The 19,637-nt window shown below is 41.6% G+C and overlaps 1 protein-coding gene and 1 long non-coding RNA gene across 2 annotated transcripts in view; one reads left to right on the forward strand and one right to left on the reverse strand.

The window, feature by feature from the left end:
- The first annotated feature begins 30 nt into the window (after nt 1-30).
- Nucleotides 31-19,436, forward strand: LOC141423229 (uncharacterized). The gene is made up of 3 exons (XR_012447920.1): nt 31-110; nt 16,307-16,421; nt 19,004-19,436. It is a non-coding gene; the product is annotated as an uncharacterized lncRNA (long non-coding RNA).
- Nucleotides 18,858-19,637, reverse strand: part of Gabrr3 (gamma-aminobutyric acid type A receptor subunit rho3) — a 49,214-nt gene continuing 48,434 nt past the window's right edge. Inside the window, exon 9 of the mRNA XM_074072958.1 lies at nt 18,858-19,160. Coding sequence (XP_073929059.1) covers nt 18,858-19,160 — 303 coding nt within the window. The remainder of the gene's footprint in view (nt 19,161-19,637) is intronic.

The following is a 19,637-nucleotide window of genomic DNA, read 5'->3' on the forward strand; positions in this document are numbered from 1 at the left end:
CTGGGCGGTGCCTCCCGCTCCACGCCAACCCCTGGGTCGGCCCTGCGCACGTGGACGCTCCTCTGGGGGAGTTCCGGAGCCGACCATCCCGGAAGCAAGAATTATTGTATGTGAGTGGAACTTTTACAGCTGATACATCCGAGTCTGGAATTTGAGGAGACATAAGTGTGTGAACTTGAACAGCTAAGGCTCCTTTTCCTCATTTATGAAGTGAGCTTGTTCCCTGTTGAGTCTCAATTTCATAAGCAAGTGCGCACCAATTTCCATAGGTTGTTGGGAGAAAAATCAGTTGGATTGGAACCATTCATGCTTCTAAATATTGGGGGATTTATAAAAGACTAGTATTTTTTATTTTTGTTTAAAAGCTTATAGGACAACTGATTTGCACAACTCACAGAATAACACAGAGATTTACTTGTATGCACTTTGGTCCTTAAAAAGATCTATTTATTTCCTTGTATATGATTTTCATTACTAGACTAACCTTTTAATATAACCTCACTGAGGCACAGTGACATTAAGTAACTTGCTCAAAATTTACACTCATTGGATAGCAGAACTGGGGTTTAAATCAAAAGTCCAAGCTACAGATGTGGCTGAAGTGGTAAAGTCTAGCAAGCAGGAAGCCTTGAGTTCAAATTCCTGTACTGCCAAAGGTTGAGGGGAGAGAACCAAAACAAAAGAAAACCATCTTATTTATTTAGGCTACTATAATAAGTTGCAAACTGTGTGACTTATAGACAACAGAAGTTTATTTCTCACAGTTTTGAAGGCTGGTAATTACAACATCAAGGCACCAGCAGATGCTAGATTTAAATGTGTCTGGTGAAGACCTCTCCCCCGTTTATAGAGGATGCTTTTGGGCTGCATCCTCACAAGGTACAAAGGGCAAGAGAACTCTTTGGGGCCCTCTTTTATAAAAGCCTATTCTTGAGGGTTCTACCCTCAGGCATTAATCTCCCTCAAAGGTCCCCCTCCTAATCATTTGGTGATGGGGGAAGGGACACACAAACATTCAGACTGTGGCACTTGGGGACTGAAGGTGTTGCTCTAGTGTTAGAGCTCTTGCCTGGCAAACACAGTAGCCAGGGTTCAAACCCCAACCCCAGTAAGCCCAAAACAACAACAAAAAAACCTTAGCACTCATCAGTGCTCTCTTTGGACCTCTGTCTCTGCATCCGCACACATGGTAAATTTAGCTTACCTAATAAAGCTACTATGAACACGAGATAAAGTAGAGGTAAGCAAAAGAGTCCTAAAACTAAAATGCTGTTCACCTGAGAGGCATTTGTTAAATCTTGTACATCTTAAACATGGTTCCACAGACTGGACTAAATGCCATTTGGACATATTACACATGTATGCTTTACTTCAGTTACAAGGCACTTTAAAGTAACATAATCATACCACCATGGAAAAATTTTGGGGTTTCGTAACTTCAGAAAGCCAAATTTGTTTAAGAATGATCCAGACCAAAGTCTTCCAAGACTATACGTACTATACATCTCCTGGAACTTAATATATTCAATATGATAAGTATACTATCACTATTTAGAATTATATTTTACATATTTATGTAATGGTTTAAGCTCCTTGGTGGCAGAAACTGTTTTATTCAATTCTGAGACCTAGAACAGTGCTTTGCACAAAAGTTGTTACTCAGTATTTACAAAATTGAATTGTGTTAGTATTCCCACTTTCTTTTCTTGCTCACAGCCTAATTTCTTTTACAGCCTGTCCCTGTAGGAAAGTCAGTTATGTTGCATACTTTTTTTTTAATTAAGTGATACTAGAGACCTCCCTTCTCCAAGAGCCCAGCACCAGTGGGTGAAAATATGCCTTAGAATTTTCCAATGATTCTTTCCCTTACAATGATATTTTGTTACTTAACATATTATCCATAAACCTTGAGATAGACTTGTTCATGACTCATACAAATAAGACATGCTCCTGCAGAGGTGCTTTACTTTTATCTTCAGGTTGCTTTGTTAAAAGGTAAACAAGCTGCTATTGAAAATGTTTCTTGGGAGAACCAACAATACATAGATGAACAAGATAACCAGCATCATGATTGTAGGTTAGTTTTCTTATTTTCCATTTAAAGTTTATGATGAACTAGAAGTGATCAACTGATTGCTCCTCAATGTAGTCATACTCAGGAACTGAGAAGCCTGTTAATGGATTTGTTTGAACCTCCATGAAGGTGAGAAATCTACCATATCTTCATGAAGGCAAGAAATGTACCTAATCTAAACTGCTCTGGAAAAAAAAAGAACTCTGAAAAAGAAATTATACATTGTTATTTATTTTAAAATATGTATAAACTTTAGTAAGATAAGTAGTATAAGAGTATGCCAATGAGATTTTCACTTGAAATTTCAGCTAAAGCCACAAAACTGGAGACAGTGATAATATTTAATATCTGTTAAGCACTTACCATCTCCCAGGCCCTTTTAAAAAATCTTGTCCTTAATGGTTCTCATTCTCAACCTTCCTTTCTGAGACAACCCACTCTCAGTCTTTTGAAAGTGTATTCCTTTCCTAATAAACTTTCTTATCACTTTCAATACAGAAAAATAACAATAAAAACTGTTGGGGTCTGAGACCAGCCACCCTCTGAGAGGACAAAGGACACTTGAGACAATGCAAGCTACAAAGTGAGGTTTATTTCTAGCTAGCTAGGGTCCGAGTATGCAGCGGGTTTCAACAAGGACCCTGAATGCAAAGTTTAAGCAGGTCTTATACTCTTTAAAGCATCAATCATTGTCACATAGGAATTCCTCATGCCCCTGGGGTCACATTTTCCTGACATTGCCCACATCCTGGTGGTGGGGTAAGATTATTTATTGGGAACTGGAAAAACACCAGATGTTTACTTATCAGGTTTACCTGTCAGGAACTTGAAAAACACCAGATGTCTTAACATATTGACTCACATTCCATTCAGTATGATCAATCAGAAACACTCCCTGTTCCCAGAAACCGTTTCACCTCCCTTTGTTCCAGGGAGTGGGGCTCGAGGTTACCCAAGGGTCATGCCGGTTATAGCTGATTTTTAGGCTAGGTGGGCTGCAAGTTAAAGTACCCCAACATTCCCCACTTTAGATGTTCATAATGAGAAATCATGCTCATTTGGGTGATACGCGTAAACATTTCCGGGGCTAGGTAGCCCTTCATGTTGCTGTCTCAGGACCATGAGTTGGACTGTACTAACTCGATCTTTTACGAAGGTCACTAGCTTATTCAGAATGCATTGGACTAAAGGTTAAAGTAAGCAGCAGTATAACCAAGGGGCCCACTAGGGTGGAGACCAAGGTAGTAAACCAGGGGGACCTATTGAACCAAGCTTCGAACCAACCTTCTTGGGCTTCTCTTTCCCGCTTCCTTTTTGCCAGTCCTTCCCTCACTTTAGACATAGACTCCCTAACTACTCCCGAATGATCAGCATAGAAACAACATTCCTCCCCTAAGGTGGCACATATTCAACGCTGCTGAAGGAACAGTAAGTCTAGCCCCCGTCTGTTCTGAAGTACTACCTCAGATGGGGAGGTAAGGGATTTTTCTAGGTGACTAATGGAGGCTTCTGTTCTCTCTATGTCCTCGTCTATGGCTGCACACAGCGAGGACATCCCGCTATGTTGAGTAGCCAGGGAGGCTATGCCAGTTCCTGCCCCAGCCACTCCTAGGCTAAGTAGGGTAGCAATGGTTAATGCAGAAATAGGCTCTCTCTTTTTTCTTTCACCTGTTCCTGTATTCCAGTGTGAATATAGGCTCTCCTCAGAATGATAGATGATGCGGGGCAGCACAGTCACTAGGACACAGAATTCTTTAGAGCCATTAAAGACATTAGTCGATAGGCAAGGGGTGAGCCTGGACTGTGAGCATACCCACCATCCATTGTCTTTTGGAATTACCCACTTAATACCATCGCCCCAGGTGGGGTTGTTATCTATAACAGCACATAGGTCCTGTTTTCCCGCCAGCACCTTCCCTAAGCAGGTTCCTTGGCTGCTTACTTGTTGTATGGTCAGACCTCTCTTATGGTCTCCCCAGGAACACTGGGGTTTTCACTAGTCGAGACATTGTAGGTGGCATTTAGTCCTATTGCCTCATAGAATGGGGGCCTCACATCAGAGCACAGCCAGCAGGAGGTAGTCATATTAGGGCTGGTGTGGTTCAATGTTAGGAATGCAGCATTTACCAAATTCCAAAGGGGTCCATAGACCCGGTCATGGGGCTGGGCCTTCCCAGGGAAGAGCCAGTTCTAGCAGTCCTGGAGTTGTAATACTAGCATTTGTGTGAGGCCGGGAAGAGACCGGGGTTGTGCAAGGTCGGGGAGGCGGCTCCATATAGGGTGGCTTAAGTACTTTATTGGGGCCTATCGCCCGAGTAGGGGTGGGTTGCTCTGTGAGCCGGATGGTAAATAGGGCTCCCTGCTCTCGGGCCCCGAGCCTCATTGGGTCATAGCGGCGAATCCCCCAGATGAGGCCTGATATCCATCGAGTGTCAACTTTACCTTTTTCTGTAAATTTGATTTTTACAAGGTCACAGCGGGGCCTCCAGCAGCTTCTTTGTTCTGTGATACAGCCCTTAGACATGGTAATTAGGTCTGTTTTTTCTGGGGGTGGCCACCAGATGTTGCCAGTGGACACACAGGACCAGGAAGTGCAAAAATAATTCGATGTCCCCCCGCACTGTTTACTATTACTTTTACCTTTTAGGTGTCCTGGACAGACGTAAAATTTATCCTTCAGAATCCCCACACGGGCAACCAGTTTTGTCAGATCAAAAGTTAAATCGGGGAACCAGATGTTGGGAGGGGTCACCTTGGAGGTCTGAGTGAGAATCTTCCCTGTGGATGTATCTATGACCATCCAGGTGAGGTGGTAGGGCTGGTGGGGATTAGGGTTCTGGGCAGGTCCCACCCAGCATAGACACAGAAGGCTTAGAATGCGCAGGAGGAATTTTATCATCCTGCTGGCTAATGGACCCTGGGGTCTGCCCTGGTCCGGAGGTCACTGCAGGGGGGCGTTGAAAGTTGCGTGGAGAGTTGCTCTGTACGTCTCCTGGGCCGGATGAGCTTCAGTTTTAATGGATTATTGGGGTGTCACCATGCGATCCACTCTCTAGCCTCTTCCTGTTTTTGCTGACTGGCTTGACGCATGTGAGAGCGACGGACCCAAGGCCCGACGCCGTCAACCTTAAGAGCAGTGGGGTAACCAGAATGGCCATGTAAGGGCCCTTCCATCTTTCTTCTAAAGAGCAGGCTCTGTGTCTCTTTACCCATACCCAATCCCCTGGGATGATGCCATGTTCCGGGTTTGATGCATCTTTGGTCTCATACAAGGAGCGCACTAAGGGCCAGATCTCTCGTTGGACCTCCTGTAGGGCCTTTAAGCTAGCCAAGTAATTTGGGGCCATACTGGGGTCTTGGTCCGGTAAAGCTCGGACGACAATGGGGGGCGGAGACCCATATAAAATTTCAAAAGGTGTCAATCCATGCACATATGGTGAATTTCGAACCCGGAAGATGGTATAGGGTAGGAGGGCCACCCATTCTCCACCAGTCTCGATGGCTAATTTAGATAAGGTCTCCTTCAGGGTCCGATTCATTCTTTCTACCTGCCGTGAGCTCTGGGAGTTATATTCACAATGCAGTTTCCAATTAGTCCCCACTGCCCGGGCCAGCCCTTGTAGGACGTTACTGATGAAAGCCGGACCGTTATCAGAGCCTAGAGTTTCACGAATGCCATATCTGGGTATGATTTCCTCCAGCAAAACCTTAGCTACAACCTGAGCAGTCTCTCGTTTTGTAGGAAAAGCCTCCACCCAGCCTGAGAAGGTGTCTATCAGAACCAACAAATACCTATACCCATACCTTCCCGGCTTCACCTCAGTGAAATCCACTTCCCAGCTCCATCCTGGCGCCCTCCCCCATACCTGTGTACCTGTATGTAGGAGTCCCTTTTTGCTGGGTTTCATAGCCTGGCACCCGGCACATTGGTCCACAGTCCTTTGAATCTGGGCTGTTTGGTGCGGGAACCGGAGGCGGGCTGACTTGAGGAGGGCGAGTAGTTTCTTCTTGCCTAAATGGTTGGCTTGATGTAAATTGGAGAGGAGAAATAGTCCTAACTTTTCAGGAAGGATCAGCTGCCCTTCGATATCATGATACCAGCCTTGCTGGTTGGACTCCGGGCATCGGTGACCTTGGATCCACTGTCTGTCTTCTGAGGTTGTGGTGACAAGCGCAGAAGCTCGGGCACAGGTAAAGTCAGCGCTAGGGTCGTGGAGGCCAAAGCAGCGTTTCAGTCCAGATCCTGATTAAGAGCCTCATTGAACAGAGTAGGGGAGTTTTTGAAACCCTGTGGAAGTCTAGTCCATGTTAACTGTCCGGGGGTTCCCGTATTTTCATCATGCCATTCAAAGGCAAAAATGTGTTGACTGTTGGGTGCCAGGGCTATGCTAAAAAAGCATCTTTCAAGTCCAAAGTGGTATACCAAACATGGGAGGGGGGCAAATGGCTCAGCAAGGTATAGGGGTTGGGGACTGTGGGGTGGATGTCCTCGACTCTCTTGTTTACTCCCTTAAATCTTGGACTGGCCTATAGTCCTTTCCCCCGGGTTTCTTAACAGGGAGGAGTGGAGTGTTCCAAGCAGAATGGCAGGGTCATAATATTCCAGCTTCCAGGAGATGGTTAATGTGAGGGGCAATCCCCCTCCATGCCTCGGAAGACATGGGATACTGACAGACTCGGATGGGCTGAGCCGAAGCCTTGACTTCTACTATTACCAGGGCTCGATGTTCTGCCAGCCCCACACCTGCTATTTCTGCCCAAGCCTAGGGGGTAGGCTTGAATCCAATAAGCCATTTCTGGGGACCACTCAAAAGGTTTCGGGGGAGGGTCCCGCAAGGAGAACAAGCGATGTTCATCCTCGAGAGACACGGTCAAGACTTGGAGGGGCTGTCCTCATCCATCCATCACCATCCAGCTCAAAGTGAATGTGAGCCCTCACCTTAGTTAGCAGATCACGTCCCAGAAGGGAGGCAGGGCACTCAGGAATGACCAGAAAGGAATGGGTCACCTGATGTCAGCCCAAATCCACGTGACGCTTGTTAGTCCATTGATATGCCTTGGACGCAGTGGCTCCCTGCGTGAGACTAATTTTCTGACACAGTGGCTCAGTAGGTTTATTTAGAACTGAATATTGAGCCCCTGTGTCTACCATGCATTTCATGGGCTTCCCCTCCACATATATGGTTACCCAAGACTTGGGGAGGGGATCCGAGTCCCGTCCCCTCTAGTCATTGTCCATTTCAGTTAACAAGACCCGGGTGTCATTATTGGGCCTGCTATTTGGCCTTGGGCGACCCTGGAGCTTGGGACATTCTCTCTTCCAGTGTCCATATTCCTTACAATAGGCACACTGTCCCTGGCCTAACCGGGGTTGATCTCTTTGGGGATGGGGGGGGCCAGTCCATCCAGAGCCCGGTCCAGCCAAACCTTGGACCCCTGCCAGCAATATCTTAGCCATTTCCTTCTGCTGTTTTTTGTTTTCCTTACTCTGGTGTTCCCTGTCCTCCCTTCGAATCCTTTCTTGTAGTTCCTGATTTTCTTTCCTGAATCTATCCTCTCGCTCTTCCGGGGTTTCTCGGGTGTTAAAAACTCTTTTGGCTACTTTCATCAGATCCCGGATAGCCATTTCCCCAAGTCCTTCCTGCTTATATAGTTTCTTCCTAATATCGGGGGCAGCCTGATTTATGAAGGACATTATCACGGCTGACTGATTCACCTCTGCTAGTGGATCTAGGGGGGTATACTGTCTGTATGCATCGTAAAGGTTCTCAAGGAATGCAGCCGGGCTTTCATTCTCCCCCTGCACTATCGTCTTTACCTTAGCCAGATTGGTAGGGCAGCGAGCTGCCGCCCGGAGGCCTGCCATAAGAGTCTGGCGGTAGACCCGGAGACGCTCCCTACCTTCTGTGTTCCCATAGTCCCAATCGGGTCTGTTCAAGGGAAAACGGTCATCAATCAGGTTTGGCAGGGTAGTTGGTCGTCCGTTGTCGCCGGGGACATTCTTTCTGGCTTCAGTGAGAATCTGCTCCCGTTCCTCGGTGGTGAATAGAGTTTTAAGGAGCTGCTGACAGTCATCCCATGTAGGACTATGAGTATGCAAAATGGACTCAAACAGATCAGTCAGGCCTCTAGGATCCTCAGAGGATCCTAAAGGAGGGTTCTGGGCTTTCCAGTTGTACAGGTCACTACTTGAAAAGGGCCAATACTGATAGGCGCATCCCCCATCAGGACTAGCACCGCCCAGAGCCCGCACCAGGAGGATGGGGTGGGCGGTGGAAGTGGAGGAGGGCTCCTCTTCCGGAATTTCTTCTCGCTGCCTATGGGGCCTGAGTCCCCTCGTGGGTCCGGAGACCGGGGCGGGGGTGCAGACAGGAAGGCTGATGAATGGGGAGGTTAAGGGGGGGCAGCTGCCTCTGGCTGGAGCAGCGCAGCAGCAGTGTATGGTGGGGGACTTGCCTCAAAATCTAAGTCTATCAAGGACGGATGGGAAGTCAGTTCTTCCTGCAGAATAGGCTTCTTAGGGGAATTAACAGGAGTGGGGGCGTTCCCCGACACGGCCAGTATCATGGGCCGGTCTGTAGGTGCCTCATGGATAAATGGCCACAGCCAGGAAGGAGGGTCCTCTACTAAAGTCTACCTCATAAGGATGTAGGGATATTGATCAGGGTGGCCATGAAGACCAGGTTTATTAATGACATTGCGGACCTTCTTAATTGTGTCCAATGAGAAGGTACCCTGAGGAGGCCAGCCTACATTAAAGGTTGGCCATTTCACTGAGCAAAGGGCATCAAACTTACCTTTCTTAATTTCCACGCCATAATTGTGTCCCTTAGCGTGGATTTCTGAAAAATGACTCAGAAGGAGTGTCTTAGGAGTTACCTGAGCCTGTCCCATGATGATCAGAAGAGATGGACAAAGGAGACAACAAAGAACAAAAGAGACAATTCCAGCAGACAAACAAACTCGCACAGGACTCTCCAACATACACAAGTACCAGCCAGTCAACCAGACCACTCTCACAGGTGCACTTCCATTCACACCAGATTCAGGATCCTTACCCAAAGACCGCCCAAACGGTGCCCACTGAGGACGTCAGCACGGTTCCTGACTGTCGGGGATGTCTCCTACGACTTCCAATAGTGGAGCCTCCAGGGCTGTAACCCTTTCCCTCCACTCAACGAGAATTCCCAACCAAATTCAGATGGGGACTCCAGGTCCCTCCAAATGGAGGTGGCCAATCCTCCTTCCGTGGTCTTTCCCAAACAAACCTCGGTGTCGGAGGCCGTTTGTTCCTCTTAGGGAGGGGCCTATCTCGCTGGGACCTCCAGATGTTGGGGTCCGAGACAGGCCACCCTCTGAGAGGACAAAGGACACTTGAGACAATGCAAGCTACAAAGTGAGGTTTATTTCTAGCTAGCTAGGGTCCGAGTATCCACCCGATGCAGCGGGGTTTCAACAAGGACCCTGAATGCAAAGTTTAAGCAGGTCTTATACTCTTTAAAGCATCAATCATAGGAATTCCTCATGCCCCTGGGGTCACATTTTCCTGACATTGCCCACATCCTGGTGGTGGGGTAAGATTATTTATTGGGAACTGGAAAAACACCAGATGTTTACTTATCAGGTTTACCTGTCAGGAACTTGAAAAACACCAGATGTCTTAACATATTGACTCACATTCCATTCAGTATGATCAATCAGAAACACTCCCTGTTCCCAGAAACCATTTCACCTCCCTTTGTTCCAGGGAGTGGGGCTCGAGGTTACCCAAGGGTCATGCCGGTTATAGCTGATTTTTAGGCTAGGTGGGCTGCAAGTTAAAGTACCCCAACAAAACCTTGTCCTCTAAAAGCGAGGGCACACAAGGGACATATGAGGATAGGTAAGACACGTAAAAAATTAGCTAGCATTTTTTGCCCTCAACACAGAGAAACTAAAGCAGATACCTTAAAAGCAACTGAGGCCAATAGGAGAAGGGGACCAGGAACTAGAGAAAAGGTGAGATCAAGAAGAATTAACCTAGAAGGTAACACACATGCACAGGAAAGCAATGCAAGTCAACTCCCTGTATAGCTATCCTTATCTCAACTAGCAAAAACCCTTGTTCCTTCCTATTATTGCTTATACTCTCTCTTCAACAAAATTAGACATAAGGGCAAAATAGTTTCTGCCAGGTATTGAGGAGGTGGGGGGGAGAGGGAGGGGGTGGGGTGGATGGTAAGGGAGGGGTGGGGACGGGGAGAGAAATGACCCAAGCATTGTATGCAGATATAAATAATAATAAAAATAAAAACCTTGTCCTCAAACCTATTAATACACACAACAAACTATGAGGAAGATCTAAAGTGTCTCCTTTTTACATGTGAGGAAACAGACACCAAGAGACTAAACTTTAATCAGCCAGAAGTCACAGAGTCGTAGGGAAGTAGAATCAAGTTTTTTCATCCAAGCAGCCCAGCTTTGTAGCAGGGTTTCCCCAGTGCCTCCTGGTGCTGCAGATCAAACCCAGAGCCTTTGACAAGGGAGGAGGCTACCACTGAGTAATATCCCTGGCGCTTGAACAGGTTTCTCCTGGGAGTACCCCACCCTAACTTTTAAACTTACACTACCACATTCTCAAATGGAAGTGCTAGATATTGCCCCATAGGATTTACTAAAAAGGCCTAAATAGTTTATGATTTTTAGACACATTCAGGTGAACCCCAGTGTGGAGATGTCCAAAAGAACTGTCACCTGCATCCCTTAAAAGGTTTAATATAAGAACACCTGCTGCCAGGGCTGGGTATGTAATTTGTGGGATCCAGTGAAAAATGAAAGTATGGAGCACCTTGTTTGAAAATGTGTCATGAAATGTACAAAAATATGACACTAATCCATTCTTTTGCTCTATTTCTCTTCACTACCATGGTAGTGTTTTTTGTTTTTAAATGTGGTGCTCTACTGTCCATGCTTAAAGGGTGAATGCAGAAGTTCACAGGCCCCCTGTGCTTAGGTGTACCCATGTTATCAGCTTTCCAGTCTCCACACAAGTCAAAGGAACTTGAGATCCATAGCCAAAACCTTTTTGAGGACTTTCACAAAAAGGAGAGTCTCACAGGGTAGAGGTTTAACAAAGATTTATTTTGGTAAAACAAGATAAATTAGGGAGAAATAGGAAAGGGAAGGAAAAAATTCTCATTCACATAGAGGAAATGAGAGTGAAGAAGACTCAATTTATGGTTCTTTATTGGGGTGGGGGGGTCTTTGAGCTGGGGAGACTCCATCCTGAATTCCCATCTAGACATTTGGTCAGTCACTTAGTAACACCTAATCACACCCTTAAGTTTTCAAGCGTTTAGTATCAGTCTATTACCCAAAACACAGCTGAGAGATAGGTCTTCTTGTTACCTTAAACATGGAGACAAGTGGCCTAGGCCTATCTAAAACACAGGGATAATAGGTATAATTTTTAGAGTAGTATTCATCAGACATGTCCTTTTCTGTTTCTCTACCAATTCAGAGTTTGTAGCTTCTTCATATCTAAAGGGAGAAGGCAGGGTTGGGGAGGAAAGCTTGCTGTTTCAGCTGTTATTTCCTGGCTCTGGTTTAATTCCTGAATCTGGCCTATTTAATATTTAATATATGTGTGTGTGTGTTTTTAATTTCCCTGTAACCTCAATGAGCATAAACAATGAGTTATTACTGCCTACAGGCTGCCAAGGTATCCCTTATGCTAGCCACAGAGGCATCACTGTTGTACATGAGCCAAGGGCGCATAAAATCTGTCTCTAGGACCCACTAAAAACATCCTAACCCACAGCAAATGGGTGAACCTCAAGAAAGAGAAGGCAACCTCCCAGCCAGAACATGCTATTAATTTGAATTCCAATGGGCAATAGTCTTGCTCTAGTGGGTCATTCTCCAAACACACTGTAATACTGTCAGCCCAGGTCAGAGTTGGCTGCCACAACCAGTCCCAAACACAGTGGAAATGTAGGCCATCCTAAGCCTCCCTGCATCTGTGACATGACTCCTGCCGGGTACAAAAAACAGCAGTCAGCATTGTACACTCTGCTAGAGGGACCCAGGAAAGCATCTTTACAACAGGGACAGAGGTAGAACTGCATATGCCACACCATGTACATGCTCCATTCCTTCTTTCATTTACAATACAAATTCAAAGATTAATTAAGAATTTCAAGATGATAATCTCAGAGAGCTAAACCCCAAAGATAAAAGCCTGTGCCACTGCCCTGGCTACCTGCCTTTGAAGCTGGCATTGTCTGCCACTCAGTGGACATCAGCAAACCTAGGACTAAAATATGCATTTCAGTAAAATGACTTTTATAGATTCTTTCCGATCCTGAACCTGAATCTGGGGAATGAAGGAGGCTGTGGAGAGTGTGTATTAAAGTGGAGATTACACATCATTTCCACCACAGATTCCTTAATCCAGATTTGAGGCCTGAGCTGGGAGGAAGTAAAACAGCTTTAAATCAGACTAGGCTTTGCACCTGAAAATAAATCTCTATTAACAAAGTGTTCTGTATATAGGTATCAAATTTATGTATTTGGTTATTTATTAACTTAAAGTATCACTAAAGCATTGGATCTACCTAAGTTTTCAGCAAGGAAATAAAGAGGAATAGCAAATAGAGCACGTTTGACAATGATTAGTGAGAAATAAAGCTGTTTTCTGTCTGAACCCCAAACAAGTTTAGATTAGTCCATATAAAACATAGTTCAGTGATATAATAAATGTACAACTTACACTAACCAAGTAGAACTCACCAGGAATTCCATCAGTACAACGCACCAAAATAAAAGGGGTAAATGATAATATTATTATAGAATCAAGTATGATTTTGATTACTTCATGACCAACATACAATTAATTGCCCTGGTTACCCAAAAGCACATTATCCTTTATACAAATGAACAGTAATCATTGGATTACATTGTACTTGATCAGGACATTATCCCAAACAATCAAACTTGTTCTACCGTCCAATCCAAATCCACCCCCAAGATACACACTATAGGACTTTAAGAAGGTCATTTTGTGAGCCAACCACATTTCCAGCTTCTATCCTTGTCTTTCTTTCGCCTTATTTTTTTCCTACTTCTAAATCATATTATCTTTATAAATCACGTTTGATTATTAGAGCTCATTTTTACCAAATCTTTCTTTCTTCTTTCTCCTTGAACTTTAATGTTTATTAAAAAGCTATTCGGCAGATACTCAAGTTCCTTTCCCATTGATCCATGACTTAATTTAAATATGACCTCACCCAAAGCACAGCCTAATTAAAAAGCATATCTTAAGTTATTTCAGGGTAGTGTGATTGCTCTAAAAAAAATTTGCTGTGTGGGTTTGTGTTTATCTTACTTCTTTGAAGTGAAAATAACTTAAAATATCTGCATTAACTCTCTCTGATGAAGTAAGAGAAGAAATGAATATGAGTACAAACTGTTCCTTCTTAGGTTGCCTTGTTGAGTTAGCTAGTTTTGGTGGGAACCTATAGGTCACTTTTAAAGGATATAGACGTATATCAAACATTAGAAAGTATTGTTAGTTCACAAAAGGAAATATTTTTAAAATGTGTTGCTAATAACATTACAAATTCATCTACTTTTGATTGCTTAAGGCAAGGAATGATAAACTAGCAGCACATTTTTATAGAAAGCCTTTGAAGCATTCTTGTAGAAAATACATTTCTATAATGAATTGTATTGATCCTAGGATCACAACCTTCAGATGGCCTAATTGAAAGTAAAACTTAGTTCAATGTTCCTAAAACAAATTAGTAACAACATGTTCAAAAGAAAACTGTTAAAGTTTTTCTTGAGTTTGTGAACCATGATAAATACAAAAAATCATGATTCAGCAGGAGGTTGGATAGAACCTTTGGCAATATTGTTACTATAGTGTTGAACTTTGTCTGAGCCCCTGAGTTCCTGGAAAGTAGTGGAGTTAAAGAATTCCTCCACCCTTTCCTATTCTGAGAAATGACAACTCTGCTCTTATAGAATATATAAGATCACCACTTCTGTTTCTTAGAAACCATGACTCACTTATTCCTGCTTCTTTGAAATTCCAGGATCCCTTTCTTTACTCTGAGATGTGCTTCATTAATATATATGCTTCCAATTGTAACAGCCAGTTATCTCTGTTATCCAATTGTAACAGAGATGCAATCATCTCCTTAAATGTCCAGTGTATTTCACCTTTCATTTTATTTAAAAGAGAGGAAAATGTTTAAGGTCTTTGTTAAATTCAGGGGAATAAAATCGAGGATGGAAAGGTGATATAATTTTGAAATTAAATAGAATTTTATAGAATGATAGAGTATTTTAATGCAGTGTTTACAGAATAAAAGGACATGGCTCCATTTCATAAACGAAGTGGTTGGAGTGTCACATTGATTGCTTTGCCTAAGGCCCTGCCAGGAAATAACAGCTGCCCCATGTACAGAATTGTAGTTGGAAATACCACTTTTCTCTTGGTCTTTGAGGGCGTTGTATGAGCTCACTGGAATTTTTACCTTATAATGACTATAGAATTAGGTATAAATAGGTGTTTGTGCCCGTGTGCTACCTGAGTAACTTTATGAATGGTACAATAAAATAATAGACATTACTCATAAAGACAAACCCACCTGCAAGTATTAAGACAATGGAGTCACAAATATTTGTGATCCTACTTATTCTTCCACTTACAAAGACAGCAGAGGTTTGTTGAGGACAATAGCAGTCATGGAAGGAAGTTGGTTTTCAATAAATATGGTTGATTTAATGTAAGCATCTTATACAATGTCAAAATGTTCATTATAAAAGGGAATGTCAATTTTTCTTGGGGGAAAAAGTAAACTAAAAGTCAATCAAAAGGTATCTAGGCCAGGTGCAATGACTCATGTCTGTAATCTCAGCTACTAGAAAGTGGAGATCAGGGTAATTGTGGTTCAAGGCCAGCCCAGGGAAAAAAGTTAATGAGCCCCCATCTCAAAAAAGCTGAATATGGTGATGGTGCACTCCTGTCATCCCAGCTATGCAAGAGGTGTAAGTAGGAGGAATGTGGTCCAAGCTGGCCAGGGCAAACAATGCAAAATCTTACCTGAAAATTAACTAAAGAAAAAGCGCTGAGGGAATAGCTCAAGGGGTAAGCACCTGCCAAGCAAATGTAAGACCGTGAGTTCCAACCCCAGTACCACCAAGGAAAAAACAAAAAATTTCTCCTGTACTAATCTGTACTTTATAACTTCTGGGCAGAGAAGGAAGAAAATCTGATAGCAGACAGGCAGGCAGGTTCTCATAGCAAATAGGGATTCTTATAATGAAGTAAGTGCTGAAATTTGAAAATGACTAATAATTTTATTTGTTTTTACAGTAATTCAGTTCCAAATATTCTCTGTTACTGCTTTCAGCCCATTTGATAGGACACAATAGGAAATGAGGCTAAGGTCTCACAGGTGGAAATGGGTTAAGCAAACTATAGCACATACATTCAGTGAACTACTCTTCAGCAGATGAAAATTGTCAGGGAAAAAAGGCCTAGAAAGCTGTTTGTACTCCAGAGAAGAAAATCTACCTAAAAATGGTATCATTCAGACACATTCCCTATTAGGATGTATATTCAAAAGTTTGGAGACCATGTCTCTTTTGTTACTGTATTTCCAACAGATAGGACAGAGTTTGCTGCAATATAAGTACTTAAATTAGTAAATGAAAGTGTATATAAAATGGGCCCACCAGGAAAATGTAAGTTACAGAAAAGAACCCTTTAAGAATACAATTAAAATGTTAGTTGCTTAATTCAGAATGGTTCTTTTTGGTCAGTTGGTATTTAACCTTTTTTTTTTTTCTTTTTTGATGGGACTGGGGTTTGAACTCAGGACTTCATAGTAGCAAAGAAGGTGTTCAAACACTTGAGCCACACCTCCAGTCCATTTTTGCTCTGCTTTTTTTAGAGATGAAGTCTCCTAAAATGTTTGCCTGGACTGGCTTCCTCCCGATCCTCCCTATCTCAGCCTCCCAAATAGCAAGGGATGCCTGACAATATTTAAACCATGTAAAATAATGTTCCTAATCAGAACAGAAACAATAGAACTAAGTTAAAATATACCATTGCATAGGTTTTCTAGAACAATCTTTTAAAAATAGCCCATTTTAATAGTTAAGAAGCTTACAAGCTGGCTGGGTTTTTCTTAATCTTACAAAGCAGCTTATTTTCTGAAATCCTCATGTTCTATCCAGGCTTATCTCTCAATGAACAATCATCCACAGTCTGTTCAGAATCATGATCAATAAATGAAATGAAAATGAAAATGAGATAACTCTTGTTTGCTGTCTTCACTTACATATTTTCCAGGTAACTGTGGTTTTATTTTTCTTGAAACAAGAACCAAACCAGAAATCTTGTTGCTTCCTGGTAGAAATGAAAGTAACAGAAAAGGCTCTATCTTCACAAACCACAGATTTGAGAATAAAACTGGCCAAAATCTTTGGAACTCATTCCGAATGCTCTGATAATTCCCTGGAACAGTAAACATTTTATTTCTTAGTGTTAGATATTTATTACTTAAAAATGCAATGCCTGTATTACAAGATATTAAAAAACATTACATTCAATTGACCAAAAATTGTGCATTAATGCTCCTCAAGAGAAATACAGAGTGGAGGTGCAGAATTAGTCTCTTTTCCCTAGTCCAGAAGGCCAGATGTGTCCAGTGGTACATTTGATTTTAAATAGTGAATATGCCCAGGAGAAGCATTAGCCATCTTGAATTTTATTGTTCAAAGTATATGAAAAATAGTAATATCTGAAGAATCAGAGAATTGGAGAAAGGAAACAGTGTAGATTTGTCCTCTGTAAATTTTTCTCTTTTTTACATAAATTATATATAGAGTTTATTGAAATCAGAAACATAATCTGCTAAATACTAGCTATGAATTTCCACCTAAAATATTAATCTCTGCTGTATTTTCAGAATATTATCTTAAAAATATTATCCTTGTAACATAAATCTTAAAAGCCATTAAATAAATCATTTCAAAATTTATTTGCAGTCTATAGTTAAATGGAGAAGGGTTTAAATAAATTATATCAGCTCAGTTTTTGACAGTATCCTAGAAAACTATAATAACTGGGAAGTATCAAAAGAATTGAAAAAGTCATATTGAAAAAACAGAATGAAGTATCCAGATTTATCTTGCCCACAAGAAAAGTCATAATAGAGAAAGAATTTTCCTTTTAATCTTTTATACCCAGGAGGAGAATTATTTTCTAGAACCCTAAGTGGTTCACAACAGAGAGTCAAAACCAATGTTATTGGTAAAAAAAAGTTATTTGTTTCTTCACCTGGCATAAAATAATTCAAACCACTTTGGTTAACTTGATGGTAAAATAAAAGGAAATGCATTGAAAGTAATCTGTCATTTAATTGATTTCTCTTAATTCAATCCCTGCAATTAAAATAAGTGAAATTTTCATACTTCCTGCCAACAGCTTTTTTTCTAAATTGTGATGTTTCCATAAAATACCCAACACAAAAGCATGCACATGGTCGATCTGCAAAATGAATGTCAATCACTTGAGGTTTTTCTGCCTAACAAACATTTGTTTAATATCCACTTGACCTGATTCACTTGACTCACTCAAAGTTATTAAAGATTCCTATGGGCTAATACAAATTTTATTTGTTCTCACTCAATATGGTATCTCGAATGCACTTTCAGTTGTCTATAAGTTGAGAATCCACATTCCTTTTTGAATGTTTTTTTCCTTCTTCTGGTATCCCCTTTTCAGAACTCACACATCACAATGTAAATACCTCCATATTAACATCTGTTACCTTAGTTTATCAACCAGTTCAGTGTTGCTTGGCTGTGCACTCAGGGATAGAAGAAATGGGTGATTTCATATTTGCTTTTCAGTAAATAGGACTTAATAAAGTGTCTGGCACATGTAGATGGTCAATAAACATTTGATGAATAAGGTAATTAATTTAATACTTCCAAAAAGCTATGAAAGCCATATCTCATCTACAAAAAAACTGGGTGATGTTATTGATATTGAAGTATTAATTTCATATTAAGATCAAGATCGAGTAAAAATTAAATATTTTCCTCATTTGGACTCAAATAATATACGAAATTTCATAGACAAAAGAATTGACTGGAGGGGTTGGGGGAGAGGAGACAGAGGGGAGAGGTGGCCCAAACAGTGTATACACATGAATAAATGTATAAACAATTTAAAAAGTAAAATAAAATAATTAACTAGTGTTAAGGAAAGAGGCTTTTCACAGGACTCTAAGTTGTGTGTTGATGATGCCACCTTGACATGGAATTCTTCCCTAGGAGGATCTAGTTTTTTGAGAGGTAATCTGGCATTCGGCTGATGCAAAGAAATAAATTTCCTTGAATTCATTCCCTAGTTAAATAAAAAATATTTCATTAAGAGACAAGGATCTTGTACACACGAAGTAGTTACAAAGCCCTTCCTGTGAGCCTTTATTATGAAGCCAAATTCTCCTAGGACTTTAAACTGTTTCTTAGATGTTAAACAGTCAGCTTTTACATCTTCTTTAAGCCAGGAGACATGACTGCCTCTCTTCCAGTTCAACCTACTTCTGTTCAACTCATATCCAAGAGAGTTTTTAAATAACATAATATGATTCCAATACAAATTTATGCGTTAGAAAATCCTCTTTGGGCTGGGAGTGGCACAGTATTTGCCTAGAATATACAAGACACTGGGTTTGATTCCCAGTGCTTCCCCACCCCCCCACACACAAATTCTTTCTTATACATACACACCCCAGTAAAACAAATTAAATATTATAAAAACAATAGGAAATAAAATTCTAGAATAGGTGTCAATGACATGGTTGTTTTCTAGGATGATTCTACCAATGTTTCCTCTAAGGGATTTTCTTCTCTTTATCTGAGGTGACTCTGTGCTGGGGCTGCCTGTGGATCTTCTTCTCATGAAGTCCTCTTCTGAGTGCAGAGAAAAGGATGTCTGGTCCACATCACTCCCGCTGTCATGGTAACAACCATCGAAGGCCATGGCTTGAACTGCATCAATATTGTACATTCCAGAAATCTATCAAAAAAGATGTTTTAAAGTAGGTCAAAGACTTGACTTTATGAATAGGAATTACTGTAAAAATGTAAATGTAAAAATAGTTTCCATAAATGCTAAGAATGTTTTGCTTATTATAAAGAATAGAATTCTGAGTTTGCTTCTGGTATCTGACTAAAAGTCATTTAAATAATAAATAGAAAACATCATCTTACAGATATTGATTTAGCAATGAGGTTTAAATTTATTTCCATGATATATTTTGGCATCATACAAATAAATGTTGCATGAATATCCTACAAATGTTTTCTAATTTAGTCCTGGCCTGAGACACAGTTATACCCTATGCATGTTTCCTCCTAGTTTCTCAGTGGTATAAATGGTTTTTCAGAGTTCAAGACTTTAAATTGAATATAATTTATGAGAATATCAGTGTAATCCAACTGGATTTGATAGTCAACTCATATTTCCTCTTTAGAAAAAATACAGTAGGTAGAG

Source organism: Castor canadensis, chromosome 5, assembly GCF_047511655.1.
Source record: "Castor canadensis chromosome 5, mCasCan1.hap1v2, whole genome shotgun sequence".
In the NCBI taxonomy this organism is placed as follows: domain Eukaryota; kingdom Metazoa; phylum Chordata; class Mammalia; order Rodentia; family Castoridae; genus Castor; species Castor canadensis.